Source organism: Martes martes, assembly GCF_963455335.1.
Source record: "Martes martes genome assembly, chromosome: 1".
NCBI lineage: Eukaryota > Metazoa > Chordata > Mammalia > Carnivora > Mustelidae > Martes > Martes martes.
The window spans coordinates 210,315,699-210,334,600 of NC_137888.1; the positions used below are offsets into that span (position 1 = coordinate 210,315,699).

Sequence of the window (18,902 nt, forward strand, 5' to 3'; positions counted from 1 at the left end):
AAAATCATTTTAAATGAGTCGCCTCTGTTTTAAGTTCACTACAAAAAAGGTAGAAACAGCCGGAAGGGGGCACTGGGGGCCTTCGGCGGAACCCACACTCACCCCACGCCTGGAGCCCATTTGCTGAAAGGGGCTTGGGCAGAGATGGGCCCCAACATGAAGACCAGAGTTCCTGGAGGGGAAGGACCGGCCAAGCTAGGAAGTATGGGAGGCAGGAGGCAGGAAGGAGTGTGAGGGAGTGGGGAGGAGGTTGGAGAAGCCTTGGTGATGTGACTGCGGTGGGGAGTGGGGGGGTGCAGAAGGGGGAGAACAAATGGCCTTATTTTAGCCAGACCCTGGTGGCCAAGGTGAGACTGCCAGAGTGGGGAGAGTCACCTCTGGGGGCAAGAGTGGTAGTGCTGACCGCCAGCCCCCCACCCCCCGCCGTTCGCCCCACCACATGGCCCCCATTCAGTCTGGAGAGGAATATTATGTAAAGAGCCCCAGGGGCCTAGATCCCACCCCACTGAGACCACGGAGGAAGCCAGACCAGCTCTTCTGGGAGCTACCATCCCCCCGCCCATCTCTAATTAATGGCTTCTCTGATTAAATCATCTCAGCTCCGTGCTGGCATCTCCGGGAACTCGGGACACCGGGGCCATACTGCAAATGAAACCAATGAATAATAAATGTGACTGCCTAATGCACTCATTTAAAACCAATTTTTAAAGAAATCTTCAAGAAAAGCAATTAATTTCCATTTAAATTAACAAGTTTGACATTGAAAAAGAACTGATTCCCAGATAAGCCCATTGAGGCACTTTGTACCTGCTTTAAGAGAAAAAAAAAAAAAAGGCACAGAGTTGGGGGCCACTTAGGACCTCTGCAGCCCAGCCCTCCTATCTGTGTTTATTTGCAGGCAAATCCCCCAAATGAGCACGGTGCGGGTGGAGAGTGGTTCACTGGTCTCTCCTACTCCCAAAGTAGGGTCGGGGACCAAGGGCTGCTGAGTTCCACTGTCTCTGTCCTTTCAAAACACTCCCAGCCCTGGAGACGCGCACAGAACCCAGGGCTGGCTGTGGGTGTCCGTGTCACCTCCGCACGCCGGTCCCCCAGCAGATGCCAAGCGCTTGGCATCAGAACCGCCCTCTCCCTCTCTCACACACACAGGCAGGCCCTGTGCCCCTTAGGCTTTTGTGTTTGTGGCTTTCCTTCCAACCAGGGATGGGCCGGAGGAGTAACTGTCCATCCCCGACCCAGGTCAGGATCTCTGTGCCCCTTAGGCTGCCGGCTGCCGCCCCTGACGGGCTCCCTCATGGACGTGTGCCCGGCTACAGTGGGGGAAGTGTCATAGCCCATCCCATGGCAGTGCCTGGGTTACCCCAAGTGGAGGTGACCCATCTCAGCAACGCCGCGTGGCCGCAGAAGCCTGAGCTGGTGCCCTTGGCAGAACGTTGGAAACGGTCCCCACGCCCGGGGCATTTTGGGCTGGGGAATGCCAGACCAAGGGGACAGGAGGGAAGACTGCACCGCTGTCACCATCCAGAAGGCCTGGGATTTACGACTCCACCTCCAGGAGGGAGGCAGGTGGGGGGCGGGGTGTGGAGCAGGTGAGGGAAGCCGCAGCTACTTAACCATGAGTCACGCTTACGCTGAGTGCACGCGGGGGCACGTCTACCGACCAGTGGCGTTCTTTCGTGTTTGGGTTCGGCGGCTGCACAGCTAGACAAAGGAGGAGGTCCGTGGATGGAGGTGGTCACGGGGACTCCCTAGTGTCACACAGGACACACACCTAGGGATAACGAGAGTCACATGGCCACAGGCATGCTTGGGTGCAGGTGCAGATGTGTGCGCACATGCGCACACACACAGACACACACACACACACGCCTGGATGCCCAAACTGACAGAGAATGCCACGAAGACCATTTCCCTGCCAGCCTCACACAGGAAAACATACAACGCTCCCCAGCAGCGTCTCAGTCCCCCTGTCCACCCCCTTCGTTTCTGCTCCATCCCAGAGGCTCCAGGGGTCAGGAGGAGTGTGATCACTCCCCGACCCCACAGAATTGTTGGTGCAAACGGGAGTGCTGCTGCCGGCTGCTGGCCCCCACAGGTGATGGGGGATGCTGCCTGGAGGTGCAGTCGGCCCGCAGCTCCCCCTCCAGCCTGCCAGAGTGGAGAAGCAGCCCATTAAACCTTCCTAATGACATACACTCTGGCAGGCAGCAAGCAGACAGCGATTGCTCTAGAAACCAGCCAGATGGGAGCTGGCCCAGGTGACTGTTACGAGACAGCCCGAGAGGCCTCCCTTGGGGTGGGGCTGGGTAGGGCTTCTTTTGTTCAGGTCCCAAGCCCTGCTGGCCTGCGTGCCCCCGCCCCCAATCTGGGCTGGTTCCCATTAAATGAGGCGGGGGGGTGGGGGGGTGCCGACTGGGCTAAGCCCATAAACCTCTTGATTGAACTGGGGCCCTGCCCCAGGCCCGGGCACAGAGGTAGCTGTGAGGAGGTGACAGAAAGCAGGTGGGACACACCCACAGGCCACCCGGGAGTAGCCCCCCTCCCTTCCTGGCTGGTCCCCTGTTGCTAAGGTAACAGCACCTGAGAAGGAGGCAGGATCCAGGAACAACCTGCCAGAAACATTTATGGTAACAGGAAAGCAGGCCTCAGGGTGCTGGGTGTCATTTGTTCTAGCCGGGAGTGGCTCGTGGGTGTGTGTGTGCGCGCGCAGAGGACACCCAGGGCCGGGGGGCTGTGGTCTGTCTCGCCAAGGATCCCCTGCAGATCCCCAGCTCCACTCTGACCCGCTGAATCCAGAGATGTGAGGTGAGGTCAGGGCACTGCCCCTGCATTCTAGAACATTCTTAAACACCCAAGTTTGAGGACCACAGACACTGGCACCCCACTTCCCTGCTGGGACCCCCCCACCTCCACAACCCCGGGCCCAGGGTGAAGGGAGGCGTCTCAGGGACAAAATGCAGCCTGGATACGTGGACGCTAGGGACAGTGGAAGATGATGGCTCCTGACGGCTCCCCCCTCACTTCAGCAGGGCAGCAACGAGACACAGGACAGCACAGTAGTGGTTCCAAGTTTAATCGAGGGTGCAGAGGGGGCTGCACTGCCCCCCAGTGAGGGCCCCGAGGTGGTGGGCAGCCTGGGCCCCACGTGGAGCATTTGCTTTTTGCAGCTGAACAGAGGAATATAGCATAACCAGAAACAAGGCCGTCCTGCCCCCGTCCTGGACCTGGGTGGCGAGGAGGGACACAGGGGGCAGCTCAGCTGACGAGGCCTTCTCTTTGGGACAGGTCATCCCCACCCCTTCAGTCCGGAGCCTCCCCACCCACCTGCCCTTCTGAAGTCAATTCCTAAAGGGGAGAGGAGTCTGGCAGGGACAGCCCCAGCTGGGGGCAGAGGGGAACCCCCAAGGGCAAAGCGCTCCCCTCAGCCATTTTGGGAACAATAAATACTGTGACGTCAGCAGGGAGGGGCACCCGCTGGCCAGCTGACAGCAGGGAGCAGAGTCTGTGGGCCCAGCTCCCCCCGGTCCCGCCCCCCCCGCCCCTGCAGGCCAGGCCTAAGCCACCCACAGCCCTCACTCCGTGCGTAGGATGATATGGATGCCGGAATCCGTGAACACGGGGCCGCTCATCTCCCCCGTCCGCAGCGCAAAGGAGGCATCTTCAAATGGCTTCTGCATCTGACCTGGAGAAGCGGCAGGGGTGGCGTGTGGGGGTCGAGGCTCGGCCACAGGCCAAGCCTGGGTGGGGCGGGCAGATAGGGCTCCCACCTGCGCTGAGCCCCACGCTCATTTGTCATGCGGTTTATGGCCCTGTCAGTGGGGCGGCAGAGCCATTAAGGCGGCCCCAGGAAGCCCAGGGACAGCATGAGGGATGGCAGGCAGAGCGGCTGCCGCCGCTGCGCACTCGGGAGGCACATTTCGGTGATGAACTCGCCTCCCAAGGCTCCCGGTGCCAGCCCCTGCCACATCATCCGTCCCGCCTGCCTCCTGGGGCGGGCAGGCAGCTGACAGCCCTTTGCCAGCTCTCGCCACACTCCTCACCCCATCCTGGGCCCCTCCCTGATGCTCTGCAGACCCTAGGATGGAGGCGGCGGAGGAGGGAAAGGAGGAGGAGGTGGCCTGATCCGCTCCTGCTCCTCCCTTCCCATTGACCGAGCCAGAGAGGCCTAAACTCAGGGCTGCTGATCTGAACTCTCCTCTCCTCCCCACTGCTTTCCCCACTCCTGAGGGGGGTGCTGGGAGGGGCATTCCTAGGGACAGGCCCCAGTGCTCTCAGGGGACCCAGCCTTATACCCCTCAACCAGAGGAGGGGCAAATAGCAGCCAGTACCTACTTTGCTGGATCTGTGCCGGGAACAACTGCACAGAGAGAGCCCCAGACCCACTCCCCACCGCAGGAGGGAAGGACACCAGGCAGAAGCCTCTGCAGCACTCCCCTTCCCCTCGCCGCCACCACCCCCCCCCACCCCAAAGCAGGGCAAGTCCCTCTGAAGCTTGCAGGACTGTGCTGCCACCTAGTGGACCCTGAACGCCTGTGTAGCCAGGGCTGTCCCTCCCAACCTCCCCCTGGCTGGGGGACCCCCCACTGACGGGACAGAGGCTCCACTAGGGCTAGGTAGGGCCCGCTCCTCGCGCACCTCTGCTGAAGGCACCCAGGTCTCCCCTGGCCTTGGCCGAGCTGCAGTCGCTGAACTGTGAGGCCAGAGATTCAAAGTCTTCCTCTCCCGACTTGATCTTCTGGATGTAGCCTGTGGACACACATGACACGGGGACATACGGGGAGACCTGGCATCAAAGGCAGGCAGGACGGGGTGCAGGGCTCCAGGTGGAGGCTCTTCACTTGGAAGGAAGCCACGCAACCCTGCCCTACTCTGCACACATGCGAACACTCGCCTCACACACGTCCACAAATGCTGCCCCCCCCGACATGCGTGTACACCTGACCCTGCAGTGGCCTCAGTGCTGGTCTCACACCCATTCCTCCAGCCCCGCTCCCTTTGTCACCCCTGCCGCCCCCCGCCAACATAACATGAACATGGCACGACCTCTTCCCACCCCCCGACACATATTTTGGGGGAAAAAATCTATTTCCAGGCCCTGCAGGGGAGGAGAGCAGAAGGCAGGGCAGACACTGAAGAGGGATGCTGGGACCCAGGGCCCCCACCAAGATCCCCAGGGCGGTGATGGGGAAATTTTCTAGAGGCTTCTAGGAGAAAGGCGGGAGGCCGGGGCACCAGGCCAGCTCTGCCAGGGGAGTCGGCTGATTTCTCAGCCCCTGGGCCTCAGTTGTCCAATGTTACCGAAACCGGGAGGAAGGCCCAGGCTGCTTCCTGGGGTATCGTGAAGAGACCACAAGGCGGCCTACGTACGACACCTGTCATTCCCATGGGCCGTGGCCCCAGAGGCAGCTGACACAGTTCTTCTCCCAGCTGCCCAAAAAGGCTCTGTTGGCATCACACTGGCTTCACCCTCTGTGTGGCACAAACTGCCCTGCTGGGGACCGATTCTCCCTGGGGGGCGGGGGAGGTCAGGGGTGGCACGTGGGGAGCAAAGCGCGGAGGACTGTGTGTGCCTGGTGGAGAAGAGACCCCGCTCGCTCTGGAGTTCAGGCAGGAGCCCTTGGAGCCAGAACCCATCCTTTCCTCCCCTAAGTACTCCCTGTCCTGCTCCAACCAGCAGCCCAGCACACGAATACCATTCTCACTGGTCTTGTCCCTGTGACCACCGGTGCAGCCACTGGGTGGGCTCCCAGGACACCCAGTTCCCGACCACCAGAATGGCCCCCCTCACCCTGAGCTGGTCCCGCATGGCTTCCCAGGCAGCTACTTTCCCGGGAACATTCTGCACACCCACCCAGCCACACTGAACATGAGGCTCTTCCTGTCACAGCTGCCGGTGGGCTTCTCAACACCTCCGCGACACTTCCGTCCACTGCTCCTGTCTGAGCACCATGGGGACACTGCTGGCTAATCCACCTGGTGCTCTGAGGCCCAGACACCCAGTCGGGTCATCTGCCGAACGCTGAGCTAGCGTGAACCTTGCGAGGACCACAATCGAAACAGCAAACCACGATGACAACCATGCACGACACGGCAGCGACCAGCGTCCTGGTGTCTGATCTGCTTGGTTGCTTCCGTGGCTGGCCCCGTCCCCCCCCCGTCCCCCAGGTTCCCATCACTCCTGTCCTGTCCTGACCATCCCTTTGCCTCTGAACCATTAGTCACTTGCCAGCAGGCCACAGGGACACGCAGCACAGCGCCTGGCACGGAGTCCTTGACAGATGTCACTTGCTGTCACAGTTCTCCCTTCCATGAGGGCTGTGCATCTCAGTGGGAAGGTTCCCCCTGTGTCTGTGTGATGTCCCGGGGCCCCCTTGCCTGTAGGGCTCAGTCTGGTCTGGTCATCAGTGTGATAGGCTGCTTGGCCAGAGAGGCTCACCAGCGCGACACAAGCCCCGCCCTCTGTGGGCAGTGGTGGTGTCTGCCTGTCATGCCCCGCTGGGGCTGCTTGGCGGCCCCCCTGTGCCAGCTGCACCCACCCGTGATCCACCCCGAGGCGGACGTCATTAAGACACCCCCCCATCTCTGCTCCTTGGACTTCTGGCCGTCTCTCCGCCTCACCTGGGAAGCCTCGAGATTCTTCCTCCTCTCCCTTCTGTCTGGACCTCGATTCTCGGGCTGGAGAGTCCTGAGCACATAGGGTTCCCCTCGGTCCGGGTCCACCGTCCCTGTCCACACATGCCCAGCACCAGCGGTGCCAGGCCCCGCCCCGAGCCCTGCCCCCACACCACCAGGCCAGGCTCCAGGAGCTGGGACCGAGGGGCAGCAGGGATCCCTGAGACTAGATAGCCTGGCCAACGTGCACAGATATCAGCCTAAAAATCAAATAAAAGCCAAGCTTTTGCCCGCCATTGTTCACAGCACCCCAATCTTCCTCTGACCAGCCAACTCTCGGGAAACTTTCTGCTTGGCTAGGAGCCTCAAGTGATTAAAAACAAAACACCCCACTCCTTTCTGATCTCTCCTTCCTAGAAGCTGATTTTCAGCAGTCTGGCCACAAGCCAAGATGCGAGGGGACTTTCAGACCCCTGTGCATCCCCTTGGCTCAGGATTACCCCATCCCCTGGGGACGTCTCTCCCAGTCCCACCCTGCTCCCACCACCTTGAGGCCACTGCTTAATGGTCTCTTCCCGCAGGAAGCTCACATGTTGTCCTCTGGCCTCACCCCGGAGCCTTTCCCCAGACTTTGCTGTGGGAGGTGCCTCCCTGCATTTGCCCGTGTCCCATCTGTGTGTCTGTCACCCGCCGCGCGCTGGGAGGGCAGGGCCGGCTGGCCTTGTTCATGGCTGTGTTCCCAGCACCCAGCTCCATGCACAGCACAGGTGCTCGCTAATGCCGAAGGAATCCATCAATAAATGAGACAGAAACAGGGCACGGGGAAGGAGGGAGAGGGATCCACCCCTCCGCTCTTTAGGCAGGAACGCTGGAACCTCATGCTTTTCCTCGGTGCACCTCAGATCAGAAGGCTCAAGAGGGGGAGAAAAGGGAAGCACCCACCAGACACTCCGCCCCCACAACACCCTGGCCTGCCTGCTCCCCTCACCAAGACAGCACCCATCCAATGGGGCTCCGGATGAGAGAGGCAGACCCGGGGGCGGCCTCTCAAGGAGCTCCCAGTCTGAAGCAGGGAACTCCCACCTGCTTCGGGGAGCTCAGGAGACCCTGAAACTGGCTGAATGACAAAAGGGCACCTGTGGTCAGATCACAGGCCGGCCTGCTCAGTGCATCTCTGAGGCCGAGGAGGGCAAACTCCAGACCCCGCTGCCACATTCAGACCTCAGCTCTAACCCTCCTGAGCCCTGTGACCCTGGTGGCTGACTGCCTCTCGGAGGCTTACTTGCCTGGCCTGTAAAATGGGCTAAAGGTAGCAGCTCCCACCTTGGAAGGGTCCCAGGAAGGGTAGTTCCTGCTGGCACAGAGCAAGCTCCTGAGAGTTATCAGCTGTCCGTCCCTACGTTATGGACTGAACTGTGTCCCCCCAAATTCATACTTCGAAGCCTCAATCCCCAATGTGCCTGTTTTTGGAGACAGGCCTTCACACAAGTGATCAGGGTTAAATGAGGTCATAAGGGAGGCCCCTGATCCCACAGGATTAGTGTCTTTACAAGAAGAGATCCGAGAGAGCTCCGTGTCTCATTCCCCATGTGTACACACCAAGGAAAGGCCAACGAGCACACAGCGAGAAGGCAGCGGTCCACAAGCCAGAAAGAGCGTCTTCACTAGAACCCTCATCTCAGACTTCCAGCCGCAGAACTATGGCAAATAGACACCCAGCCCGTGGTATTCTGTATAGAACCCTGAGCTAATGCACCACAATTATTTAGGGGAAAGTGAGTAAACAAAGGGGGTGGTCTCTGACTCTTTTTTTTTTAAAGGAACGGAGGCGCAGAGGGAGAGGGAGAGAGAATCCTAAGCAGGCTCCATGCCCAGGGCAGAGCCCAATGTGGGGCTCAATCTCACAACCCTGAGATCATGACCTGAACTGAAATCAAGAGTTGGGTGCTTAACCAACTGGGTCACCCAAGCACCCCTAGAAAGATTTAGTGACAGACTAGGGAAGGAGCCTAGACAGAGAAAAAGGTGACAGGATTAGATCTGCTGTCCTAGAACACCCAAGATCCAGGGGGAGGGGCCCACAGAGACCAGAGACCCAGCCTGAAGCCAGCAGTCTGGAAGGAACTCACAGACCTTGGGTGGGGACACTAGGCCAAAAGTGCTCACTGACCCTCACACCCTGGGTATGAGTGTGTCTGAGGGGATTGCTGCCACCCTGGGACCCTCAAGTCCCGGGCATGGTTGTGTGCTGAGGAGCTGCTCCTTGCCCTGGGGCCTCCCTGGGACCCTCAGACCCTGAGCACATGCGGGTGGAGGGATGGGGAGCAGGTGGAGAAGGCTTCTCCACAGCCTGGCCTCCTTGGGCAAGGACACTGGCAATGACAGGCAGCTGGTCCTCAGATCCCTGACAGGGCCTGGCCACAGCCCAGCAGCTGCAGAGGAAAAGGAACCTCAGCAGAAAACGCAGACGCGCTGGCTCTTTCCGCAGGCAGCCTGTCCCCTCGGGGCAATGGGGAGAACTGGACCTAAATGGGTACTGATGAGATTCGAGCCCCAATCCTGATCTTTTGATTGCCCAGAACAAGCCCGGGACAGAGGGAACATCCTCTTTCATGGAAGAGAACATCGGGCCTGGACGCCCCAAGCTTGCTGACCCAGCACACAAGCATCTGGTTATGAGACACACCATGGCCTGGGCTGTCTCACTGAGGCCACCTAATGACCCCTGAGGGGGCCCGCCCCAGCCCCACCTCAAGACACTGAGTAAAAAAGCCAAGGTCACTGGATGGTCTACATGTGGAGCCCACCAAGCTGCCCAGAGCTCTTTCAGGGAAGCAGCAGATGCACTGTCCTGACCTTGGCCACCAACCACACACGCCTGAATGCCCAGGGTCCCCATGTAGACACCAAGAGCCTGGCACTGAGCCCACTGCTCCGCTGGCCGGCCCCTGATCTCATGGCCATCCTGCCCCTGTGATGATGCAGCCGAGGCTCTCAGACACTTGCCCAAGGCCACACGGCTGGCACAGGCTCCATCTGTGTGACTCCAGGATGAGTCCCACCAGTTGTGACCCCACCCCGCCCCGCCCAGCTAACCCGCTACCCAGTCCTGATTCTGCCTCCGGACCTCTCCGGAATCTGCTCCCCTCACCCCTCCCTGGCCCCTCGGGCAGCACTGCCTGTAGCTGCATGTCCTCGCACAGCTCTCCCCAGACCATCTGCATGGTCCGTGCATCCAGCCGCTGCTAACATGCCCGAGTCTGCACCGACTGAGGTTAGGCCCCGGCGCCTGGCTGCTCCCTGGGAGCACCTCCCCGATCCTCATTCTCTAAGACCTAAGCTGACCTCGGCACCTGCCACAGCATCAGCCCAGCAAGAGCACACCCCGTCCATCCTGAAGACGGGGAGGCACTCCCCCCCGCCCCAGGCAGTCCCCGTGGCCTGACAGCCATGCTCAGATCTCCCCGTGCCCTCCTGCCTCAGCCTCCGGCCATCTCTTGCCAGGACTGTCCCAAAGGCCTCCATCTCTGGCCTGACTGCTCTGCTGAACCTAGACTCTCTCCCAGTCGCTCCCCAACGGCTCTTCCCTGGACCCCTCAGACTTAATGAGTCCCTCCCCAGACCGCGCCTTTTCCCAAGTCCCCTCCAGCAGCGGCGGCACCTCTTAGCACTCAGTCTCCAAATGCCTCTTGCCTTTTGCCCATTCTTGTGGGTCCCAAAGCCTCAGAACAGGGACCACTTGAGCTGGGAAGACCCAAGTCACCGTGATTCTCTGGGCTTTCCCCACTCACTTCCTCCTCTTCCCCTGGGGCAGCCAGAACCCCCTCATTGCTCACTGCTAGACCCACCCGGCCTGGGCTCTGGGCCTTCCAGCGTCCCTGGCCCTTCACACTCCGGCCACACAGCTCTTTCCTGAGAGCAAAGTGCTGCAAGGGCCACCCCCCCATCATATGTGGCCATGCTTCCTGCTGTCTCCAGAAAGATCCCAAACCCTTCACCTCATTCAGGGGTCCCCTTAACCCTGCTGGGACGTGCACTTGAAGGCTCTCATCCCCTCGCGTCCCCTGCACAGTCTTCCTGAGTCCTGGCTATTTGCCCCAGGCCTTTACTTGTGCCACTTTCTCTGCTAGGAATCCCTCTCGCTTCCTGCTGGTTCCTGAAACAAGGCTGTGAGCACTGATGGTAGGCCAGGCTGTGTGTAGAGCGGTGGGACTATGGAGGGAAGAGAGCCGGTCCCTGTCCTCACGGAGCTCATGAGGTGAGCTCTCTAATCTGCCTTCCAGATTCTGTATGTGAACTCTGTTCCTCTTTATAACGGCGAGGTGTGAGGCTCGCAGGGGCCAGACATTGTACGGCGGGGGGGGGGGGGGGGGTGTCGGTGGGTGGGTGTAAGTAATATCCTGGAGGCCAAATCCTGGACCAAGTGATAAGTGGGCCAGCAGGACAACAGTCAGTACTGACTGAGTGTGTACTTTGCCAGGCCTGTGCTCCTAACAGCAATCATCATGACCGCCAGCAATTAGAGAACGTTTACTAGACACCAGAACTGTTATTCACGCTTTACTGCCCTGGGTCAGAGTCTTCACAACTACCCTATGGGGTGTAGGTCCTATTATCAAAACACAACTTCTGGGGCACCTGGGTGGCTCAGTGGGTTAAGCCTCTGCCTTCAGCTTGGGTCATGATCTCAGGGTCCTGGGATCGAGCCCCGCATCGGGCTCTCTGCTCAGCAGGGAGCCTGCTTCCCCCCCCCCCCACTCTCTGCCTGCCTCTCTGCCTACTTGTGATCTCTCTCGCTCTCTGTCAAATAAATAAATAAAATCTTTAATTAAAAAAACAATAACAAAACAAAACAAAAAACCCCACAACTTTTACAAGTGAAAAGACAGGTTCAGAGATGTTAAGTAACTTGCTCAAGGTCACAGAGCCAGGACTGGGCAGAGCCAGAAGGGCACTCAGCCTGGCTGGGTCGGGGTGAGGCACTGGGTCACATGGGATGGGGTAAGAACAGCCCAGGAGAGGGGCGCCTGGGTGGCTCAATGGGTTAAAGCCTCTGCCTTCGGCTCAGGTCATGATCCCAGGGTCTTGGGATCGAGCCTCACATCCAGCTCTCTGCTCAGCAGGGAGCCTGATTCCTCCTCTCTCTCTCTGCCTGCCTCTCTGCCTACTTGTGATCGTTGTCTGTCAAATAAATAAAATCTTAAAAAAAAAAAAAAAAAAGAGCAGCCCAGGAGAGTTCTGGGGGTCTGTGGTGGCAGAGCCTGAATGGGGACACCACACATGAGATCCAGACCTGCCTTGTCCCACAGAACTTCCTGTAAGGATGGAAGTGTTTCAGATCTGCGTGAAGACGACAGCCGCTTGCCACATGTGGCTACTGAGCACTGCAAGTACGACAGTGTGAGGAACCCATCTCTAACAGGACTTAGTTTTAATTAATTTAATTAATTTAAATAGAAACAGCCCCATGTAGGTAGTGGCAGCCATGCTAGGCAGCTCTATACCAGGGCTCTGCAAGGACGGCCATAATGAACTAAATGCTGCTGTTTTCATAAAGTTTTATTGACACACCTGCTTGTGTACATATTATCTCAGGCTGCTATCAATTACAAAGCAGACCTGTACGGCCTACAAAATCTAACATATTTACTGTCTGACCTTCTTAAAGAAAAGGTTTGTGTACTCACCACTGCTCTAGACTCTGGAGGAAACAGAGCAGAGACAGGAACAGACTCCTTTGTCAGGGCAGAAGTAATTCACTGACTCTGCTAGCAAGTTCTACGTTGCTACTTTTCCAACCTCGCTCCCGACCCACCCACCTATGTGTCCCAGAACCCTGCTCGATGACATTACCATCAACAACACCTCCCACGGACTGAGGGCCACTGGGACCAAACACTCTCACCTGGGTCTCAAGGGCAGGTACGTGAAAATGCCCATTTTACAGAGGTGAAAACTGAGTCTTAAGGAGGTTACACAAGTCCCCCAAGGTCCTGGAGCTTACAGGGTATAGCTACTACCTGAACCCAGGTCTGCCAGCCCCCAAGGCTGGGTCCTCCCCATCTAACCCGGCTCACCCTCAGATGCCAGACAGAAAAAAAATAGGAGAGGCAGCTGCGTGGCCCAGACTTATGTCATGTTCAGGCACTTCCGTGTCAGTCAATGCGGACGGCTGAGTTGGCTGGGGTGTGATTTCTACGCTCCCCCCACCCACAACTTCCCCCCAACCTTTCCAGCCCTGCTCACCATTAATCAGCTCCAGGGCCTCCTCCTTGGTCCTGGTGATCTTCTCCTGCCGCCAGGACGAGGGCCGCCGTGACTGGCTGTGCTTGACAAGCAGGTGTGAGCAGCGGACCCTGGTGGGCTCCCCCTGTCCATTTTTGCTGCCACTGCTGCTGTTGCCACTCGGCCGCTCCCACTGGCTGGCGTTAGTGATGTGATTGAAGTAGTACACCCGGCCTGGAGAAGGGGGGAGGCAGGGATTCAGCAGGGGCCTGCTCAGAGGACACCACCCCGAGGCCAAGATAAGGTGCTGGCCAATGGGATGCCTTCGTTCAACAACATCTAGTGTCCACCACGTGCCACAGGCCCTTAGGGGGCTAACATTCTCAGTGTCGGGACAGACAGGCAGCCGACAAGCAAATAAGACAATGTAATCATTCCGTTATTGGTGATTTCAAGGAGGAAAATAACCCAGAGTGACAGGAGAGAGAAAGCTGGGTGGGGGGCCAGGCAGGGAGTGGTGTGGAGCACCTCCCCAGTGGCCAGGCTGCCTGTTCAAATCTGGCTCTGTCACCTCTGTCACTCACTGTGTGAGCTACCTTTTCTGGGCCTCGATTTTGTCACCCGTAAAATGCAGATCATAACAGTCCCTGTCTGTAGGGTCGTTCTAAGGATGGAGGGAGCTCACAGCTCTCACCACACTTAACGGTAGTGCCTAGGACCCAGGAGTATGACAGCTATTGTCTCCATTCTACAGACGACAGAAAGGAGGCCTCACCTTCCATATCTCTGGTAATGTTTCCTGAGGGTACACTCTGTTCCAGGCACACATAGCTGGAGGCAGGAATTACTGCCAGGTTGTCAAACACAAAAGCTCTGTTCTTAACCCACACCCAGGGCCCAGCACTCCTGGGGGCTGGACGTTACCCAGGGCCTGAGGAGCAGGAAGGAGTGAAGGCTGCAAGCGAGAAGACTGAAGCAGGACCCAGCAGAGCCCAGGCATCGTTCCAGGGGCTGAGATTTTGCCTGGGTTGCATGGATGACTCGCACCCAGCACCGTGAAGAGCTGACTGTCACCGCTGAGGAAAATCACTTACGGTGGAATCGAGCAGAAATGGCAGGAGGGGGCCCAGAACCGGGCATGAGATTCATGCTGCAGACTGCGGCCACAGAGCAGAGCTAGAGCACGCTGGGGGAGAGCTGAGCCAGGGACTGACCTTAAAACCTTAGCAATAGCCTCTACCTCCCGGAACCCTGGTTTTCTCATCGGAAAAGTGGGGGTGAAGTGACAGAATTAAGGACATAACTTCCCAGCGTTAAAGTGGTGAATAGTGATGTTATCCGGGAAGTGCTCACCAGAGGGCCTGGCACTCAATTAACAGAAATCACTGTGACTGTGATTTTTATGGGTTATGGAGGCAGTGCGGTGACATGCTGGGCCCTCCTCACTAGTCTGCAGTGACAAAGGGCAGGGGGCTCTGCAGCCAGACTTCTAATCCAGCCCCCGCCCCTGGAATGAATGACCTTGGGTGAGTTCCTTAAGTTTTCCGACCTCAGTCTCCCCACCTGCAAAATGGGGGTAGTAACTACCTACCTCCCAGAGTCGTGGTCATTAAGAGAGAACACACTTAAAACACACTTGGCACAATGCTGGGCGGTGAGATGAACATGCCCTATTACTGATATTATTATTGAGGATAAGCCTTAAATCGGGGTTCCAGCACAGAGTCCATCCTCAGGCAGAAGACCACCGGGCCAGATACGGCCAACTCAGCACGAGACGGGGTGGGGATGGCAGGCGGGTTAGCAAGAGTAGGCTGTGGGCCCGAGGCAGGGTAACACCCTGGGGGCCACGCCCTGAGCATGGGGTTGAGTTCTTTCCCCGGGGGTGCCCCCCGGGCCCAGCGGAGTGCAGAGACGTTCCCCGGGGACGTCAGGTGCATCAGGCCAGAAGGTGTCAGCCAGATCCGCAGGGCCAGAGCCATCACCCGGGGGAGTGCAGCGGGATCACCGGCCCTTCACCGCCCTCCCACCGCCACCGGCAGCGCGCTGGGTCTCTCCGGCCCCGCCCCTTGCCTCAGTTTCCTCCGGCATCCCCGCTCCTGAGGTTCGCAGCCCCCACGGGACGGGCCCGGGCCGTTACCCTGGGAAGACGCTGAGGAGCCAAAACCCCACGGGAATCGGGCGGCGGCGCCGCGCCCGAGGGGCGAGCTCGAGCCCTGCTTCCGCGGGCCCGCGCGGCCCCGCCCCAGCCCCGACCCCCGCGGCACCTGAGCTGCGGCTCATGCGCTTCTCCCAGCCGGGCGGCAGCTTCTCCTCGTCCGCCATCTTCCCTCCTGCCGCAGCGCCCGCTCCGCCTCCACCGCACCGCCTATGCCGCCCGCGCCCGCCCACCACCGCCGCTGATTGGCTCGGTACGCCTTGCGCCGGGGCCTGGCGACGATGCTCATTGGGCACCCAAACAGTCCGGAGAGGCTTTCAGGCTTTCTATTGGGTAACAGCGAGACTGGGCGGGTCCTCCCCGCAGTTTACCTGGGGTCCGCCCCCGTACGGCCTCACCCGGATCCCGCCTCCTTCCTCACTCGGCCCCTAACTGGTAGGGAAGGGTCTGGAGCCCGTCCTTCTCGACATCCTTTGGCGAGCTTCAAAGAAGTCCGGACCCCTTCTTTGCGTCCTTCGCCGCAGGCCCCATCCGATTGGCTACTGCGGCAGTAATTCCCGCCTTCTTAAACCGTTCCCAGCGGCCCGCACCCCCATGCGGAAGTGTCTGGGTGGTTTGGAGGTGACGGCAGCCCACGAGGTACTTGAAAGAGGCGGTGCTGCCTTAGCTGTTGCCGTAGCAACGTGGTTGCCTTGGTGATGAGCAGCCAAGAACCCAGAAGCCTAAATTTGGCTCCTCCATCCTCCCTCTTCCCACCTGTTTCCTCCAGATGTCCAAAGCTATACCCCCACCTTTTTTTTTTTTTTTCTTTTGCAAGACTAGCCCTTTCTCTATGCCACTGACCCAAACATCTTCTACTTCCTTTGGAACCTACTTTACCTAACTTATTCCCTCTCAGTCTGGCTCCTGCCTCCGTCCTGGGTGACTGGTGGGTGTTGGCATGGCCACTTAGCTGGGGACACAGTAGGACGCGCCGACAGGAGGAGGATGAGCTGTTTGAATCGATTTATGATTGAGTGTGCAGCACCTGTGGGACACTGAGAAGGTGCCTGGGGACAGGCTGGAGATAGGAGAGGCAAAGACACCAACAGGGAAGAGTTCAATGATAATTCATCTGTAACAAGACCCTATGTGACCAGCCATTAAAAAGAATGAGGCGCAGTCATATGAAACACAGGGAAACACGTCTACAAGAAATCTGAGACACGATGTAGTAGGTTAAGAGCATTCAGGAGCCAGATTGTTGGATTCAAAGCCTGGCCCTCCATTTGCTATGACCTTGAACAAATTACTTACTCTGTGCTTCACTTCTCCCTCTGCAAATGAGGACAAGAATATATATCTTGGGGACACCTGGGTGGCTCAGTGGGTTAAGCCGCTGCCTTCAGCTCGGGTCATGATCCCAGGGTCCTGGGATCGAGTCCTGCATGGGGCTCCTTGCTCAGTGGGGAGCCTGCTCTTCTCCCTGCCACTTTGCCTGCTTGTGCTCTCTCTCTCTCTCTGACAAATAAATAAATAAATAAAATCTTAAAAAAAAAAAAAAGAATATATATCTTGGCGCCTTGGTGGCTCAGTGGGTTAAGCCTCTGCCTTCTGCTCAGGTCATGATCTTAGGGTCCTGGGATCGGCCCCGCGTGGGGCTCTGCTCAGCAGGGAGCCTGCTTTCCCCTCTCTCTCTGCCTACTTGTGCTCTGTCAAATAAAGAAATAAAATCTTGGGGCGTCTGGGTGGCTCAGTCGGTTAAACGGCTGCTTTCGGTTCAGTTCATGATGTCAGGGTCCTGGGATCGAGCCCCACATCCGGCTCCCTGCTCGGCGGAGAACCTGCTTCTCCCTCTCCCTCTGCCTGCTCCTCTGCCTACTTGTACTCTGTATCTCTGCGTCGAATAAATAAAACCTTAAAAAAAAAAAAAAAAAGGGAGGGGCGCCTGGGTGGCTCAGTGGGTTAAGCCGCTGCCTTCAGCTCAGGTCATGATCTCAGGGTCCTGGGATAGAGCCCTGCATCGGGCTCTCTGCTCAGCAGGGAGCCTGCTTCCCTTCCTCTCTCTCTGCCTGCTTCTCTGCCTACTTGTGATCTCTCTGTCAAATAAATAAAATCTTAAAAAAAAAAAAAGAGTATATATCTCATACATACCTTTGATGCAAAGATTAAATGAGTTAATCTGTAGAATGCTCTCAAGAGTGTCTGGCCCATATCAGGAATATGTGTTTGATAGGTTAAAAGAAAAGCTAGTCACAGTATAATGTTGCAATTATAGTATGTATGAAAGCATAGCAAAACAAAACAAAAAAACCAACAAAAATTAATTGAAAAGAATTAGATCTCTTATAGAAAGATATCAATGCGTTAAAAAAGCATAAAAAGGAAGCTGCTGAACAGTATGAGTAGTAGAATATGTATAATTATTTCAATTATGTAAAAACTGTAACAAAATTTCTGGATTCATTCAAATATGTTAATGATTACCACTGGTAATTCAGGTGAAGGAAAAATTGAGGAATGTTAGTTTCAATGTAACATTTTGATTTTTTATGAAGCACATAGAATAATCATAACCGTAATCTTTTTTTAAAAGATGATTTTAACTTAGCACAGAGTTCCAAAAATAGTGTAGATTTTTCATATACCCTTTACCCAGCCATCCATTATGTTAACATCTTACATAATAATAGAACGGTGGTGGGGCTCTTGGCTGGCTCAGTTGGTGGAGCATGTGACTCTTGATCTTGGAGTTGTGAGTTCATACCCCACATCTTATGTAGAGATTGCTTAAAATCTTTAAAAAAAAAAAATAATAGAACAGAGATCACCAGGGGTTATTTTTGTTCCCCAGGGGACATTTGGCAATGTCTTACATCTTTTTTGGCTGTCACAAATGGTGGATAGGGAAATCCTATAGGCATTTAGTGGATAGAGGCCAGGGATGTTGTTGAACATCCTACAATGCACAGCGACCCCAATGAAGAATTATCTAGCCCCAATGTCAACAGTGCCAAAGCTGAGAAACCCTGCCATAGAATAGTTATCAAACATTTGTAAATGCTATTGGAAATCAACATTAGTACAATACTATTAATTAAACTAGACTTTAGAAAAGAATTTCCTGTTTTTCAACTAACATTCTTTCTATGTTCCAGGACACACATTGTCATTGTTAGTTTTCTCCAGTACATGATATTTTTTAGGTCTTTTCTTACTTTCATGACCTTTGATACTTTCAGAAAGCAGAATGTCCCTCATTCTGATGCTTTGCCATGATAGTGTTTGTCTGATATTCTCATGATTTGATTGAAATTACGTGTTATTGGGAAGGATATCACAGAGACAATGTGCCCTTCTCAGTGTGTCATAGCAGGTGATCGATGATGTTGCAAGGTTTCACTTGTATTAAGGCATCTTCTGCTGCCTAATAAATTACCCCACAATTTAGTGGATTAACATGTATTAAGTCAGTTTCTATGGGTCAGGAATCCAGGCACAGTTTAGATGGTGTCAGCAGGAATGGCTGTGGTCTCATCTGAAGGCTTGACTGGGGCAGAATCTACTTCTAAGTTCCTTCATGTTCTGTGCAGGATTTAGTTGCTAAGGGGATCACGGACTAAGGAACAGAGTTCCTCACTAGCTTTGGTCAGGGGCCTCTGTATGAGGCAGCTGGCTTTCATCAGTGAACAAGTGAGAAAGTAAGACAGAAAGCAAATGAGAAGCCACAGTCTCTTTGCAACTTAATCTCAGAAATGATATCCCATTACTTTTTGCCACTTCTATTTGGTAGAAGCTAGGTCTGGTCTATGCTCGAGAGGAAGAGATTACACAAGGGTGTGAATACCAGGATAAGAGGATCATTAGGGACCACCTTAGTCTGTGATGTTATTAACTTTGATCACTTGGTTAAAGCAGTATCAAAACT

The 18,902-nt window shown here is 56.2% G+C and overlaps 1 protein-coding gene across 1 annotated transcript; it reads right to left on the minus strand.

Annotated features, from left to right (window-relative positions):
• Nucleotides 1–683: 683 nt before the first annotated feature.
• PIN1 (peptidylprolyl cis/trans isomerase, NIMA-interacting 1) lies at nt 684–15,186 on the minus strand. Its single transcript, XM_080816174.1, has 5 exons — nt 15,105–15,186; nt 12,859–13,071; nt 4,636–4,746; nt 3,577–3,682; nt 684–1,771 (listed from the first exon to the last, which is right to left on the minus strand). The coding sequence occupies exons 1-5, from the start codon at nt 15,160–15,162 to the stop codon at nt 1,702–1,704; spliced, it is 558 nt and encodes a 185-aa protein (XP_080672300.1). The 5' UTR covers nt 15,163–15,186; the 3' UTR covers nt 684–1,701.
• Nucleotides 15,187–18,902: the final 3,716 nt, after the last annotated feature.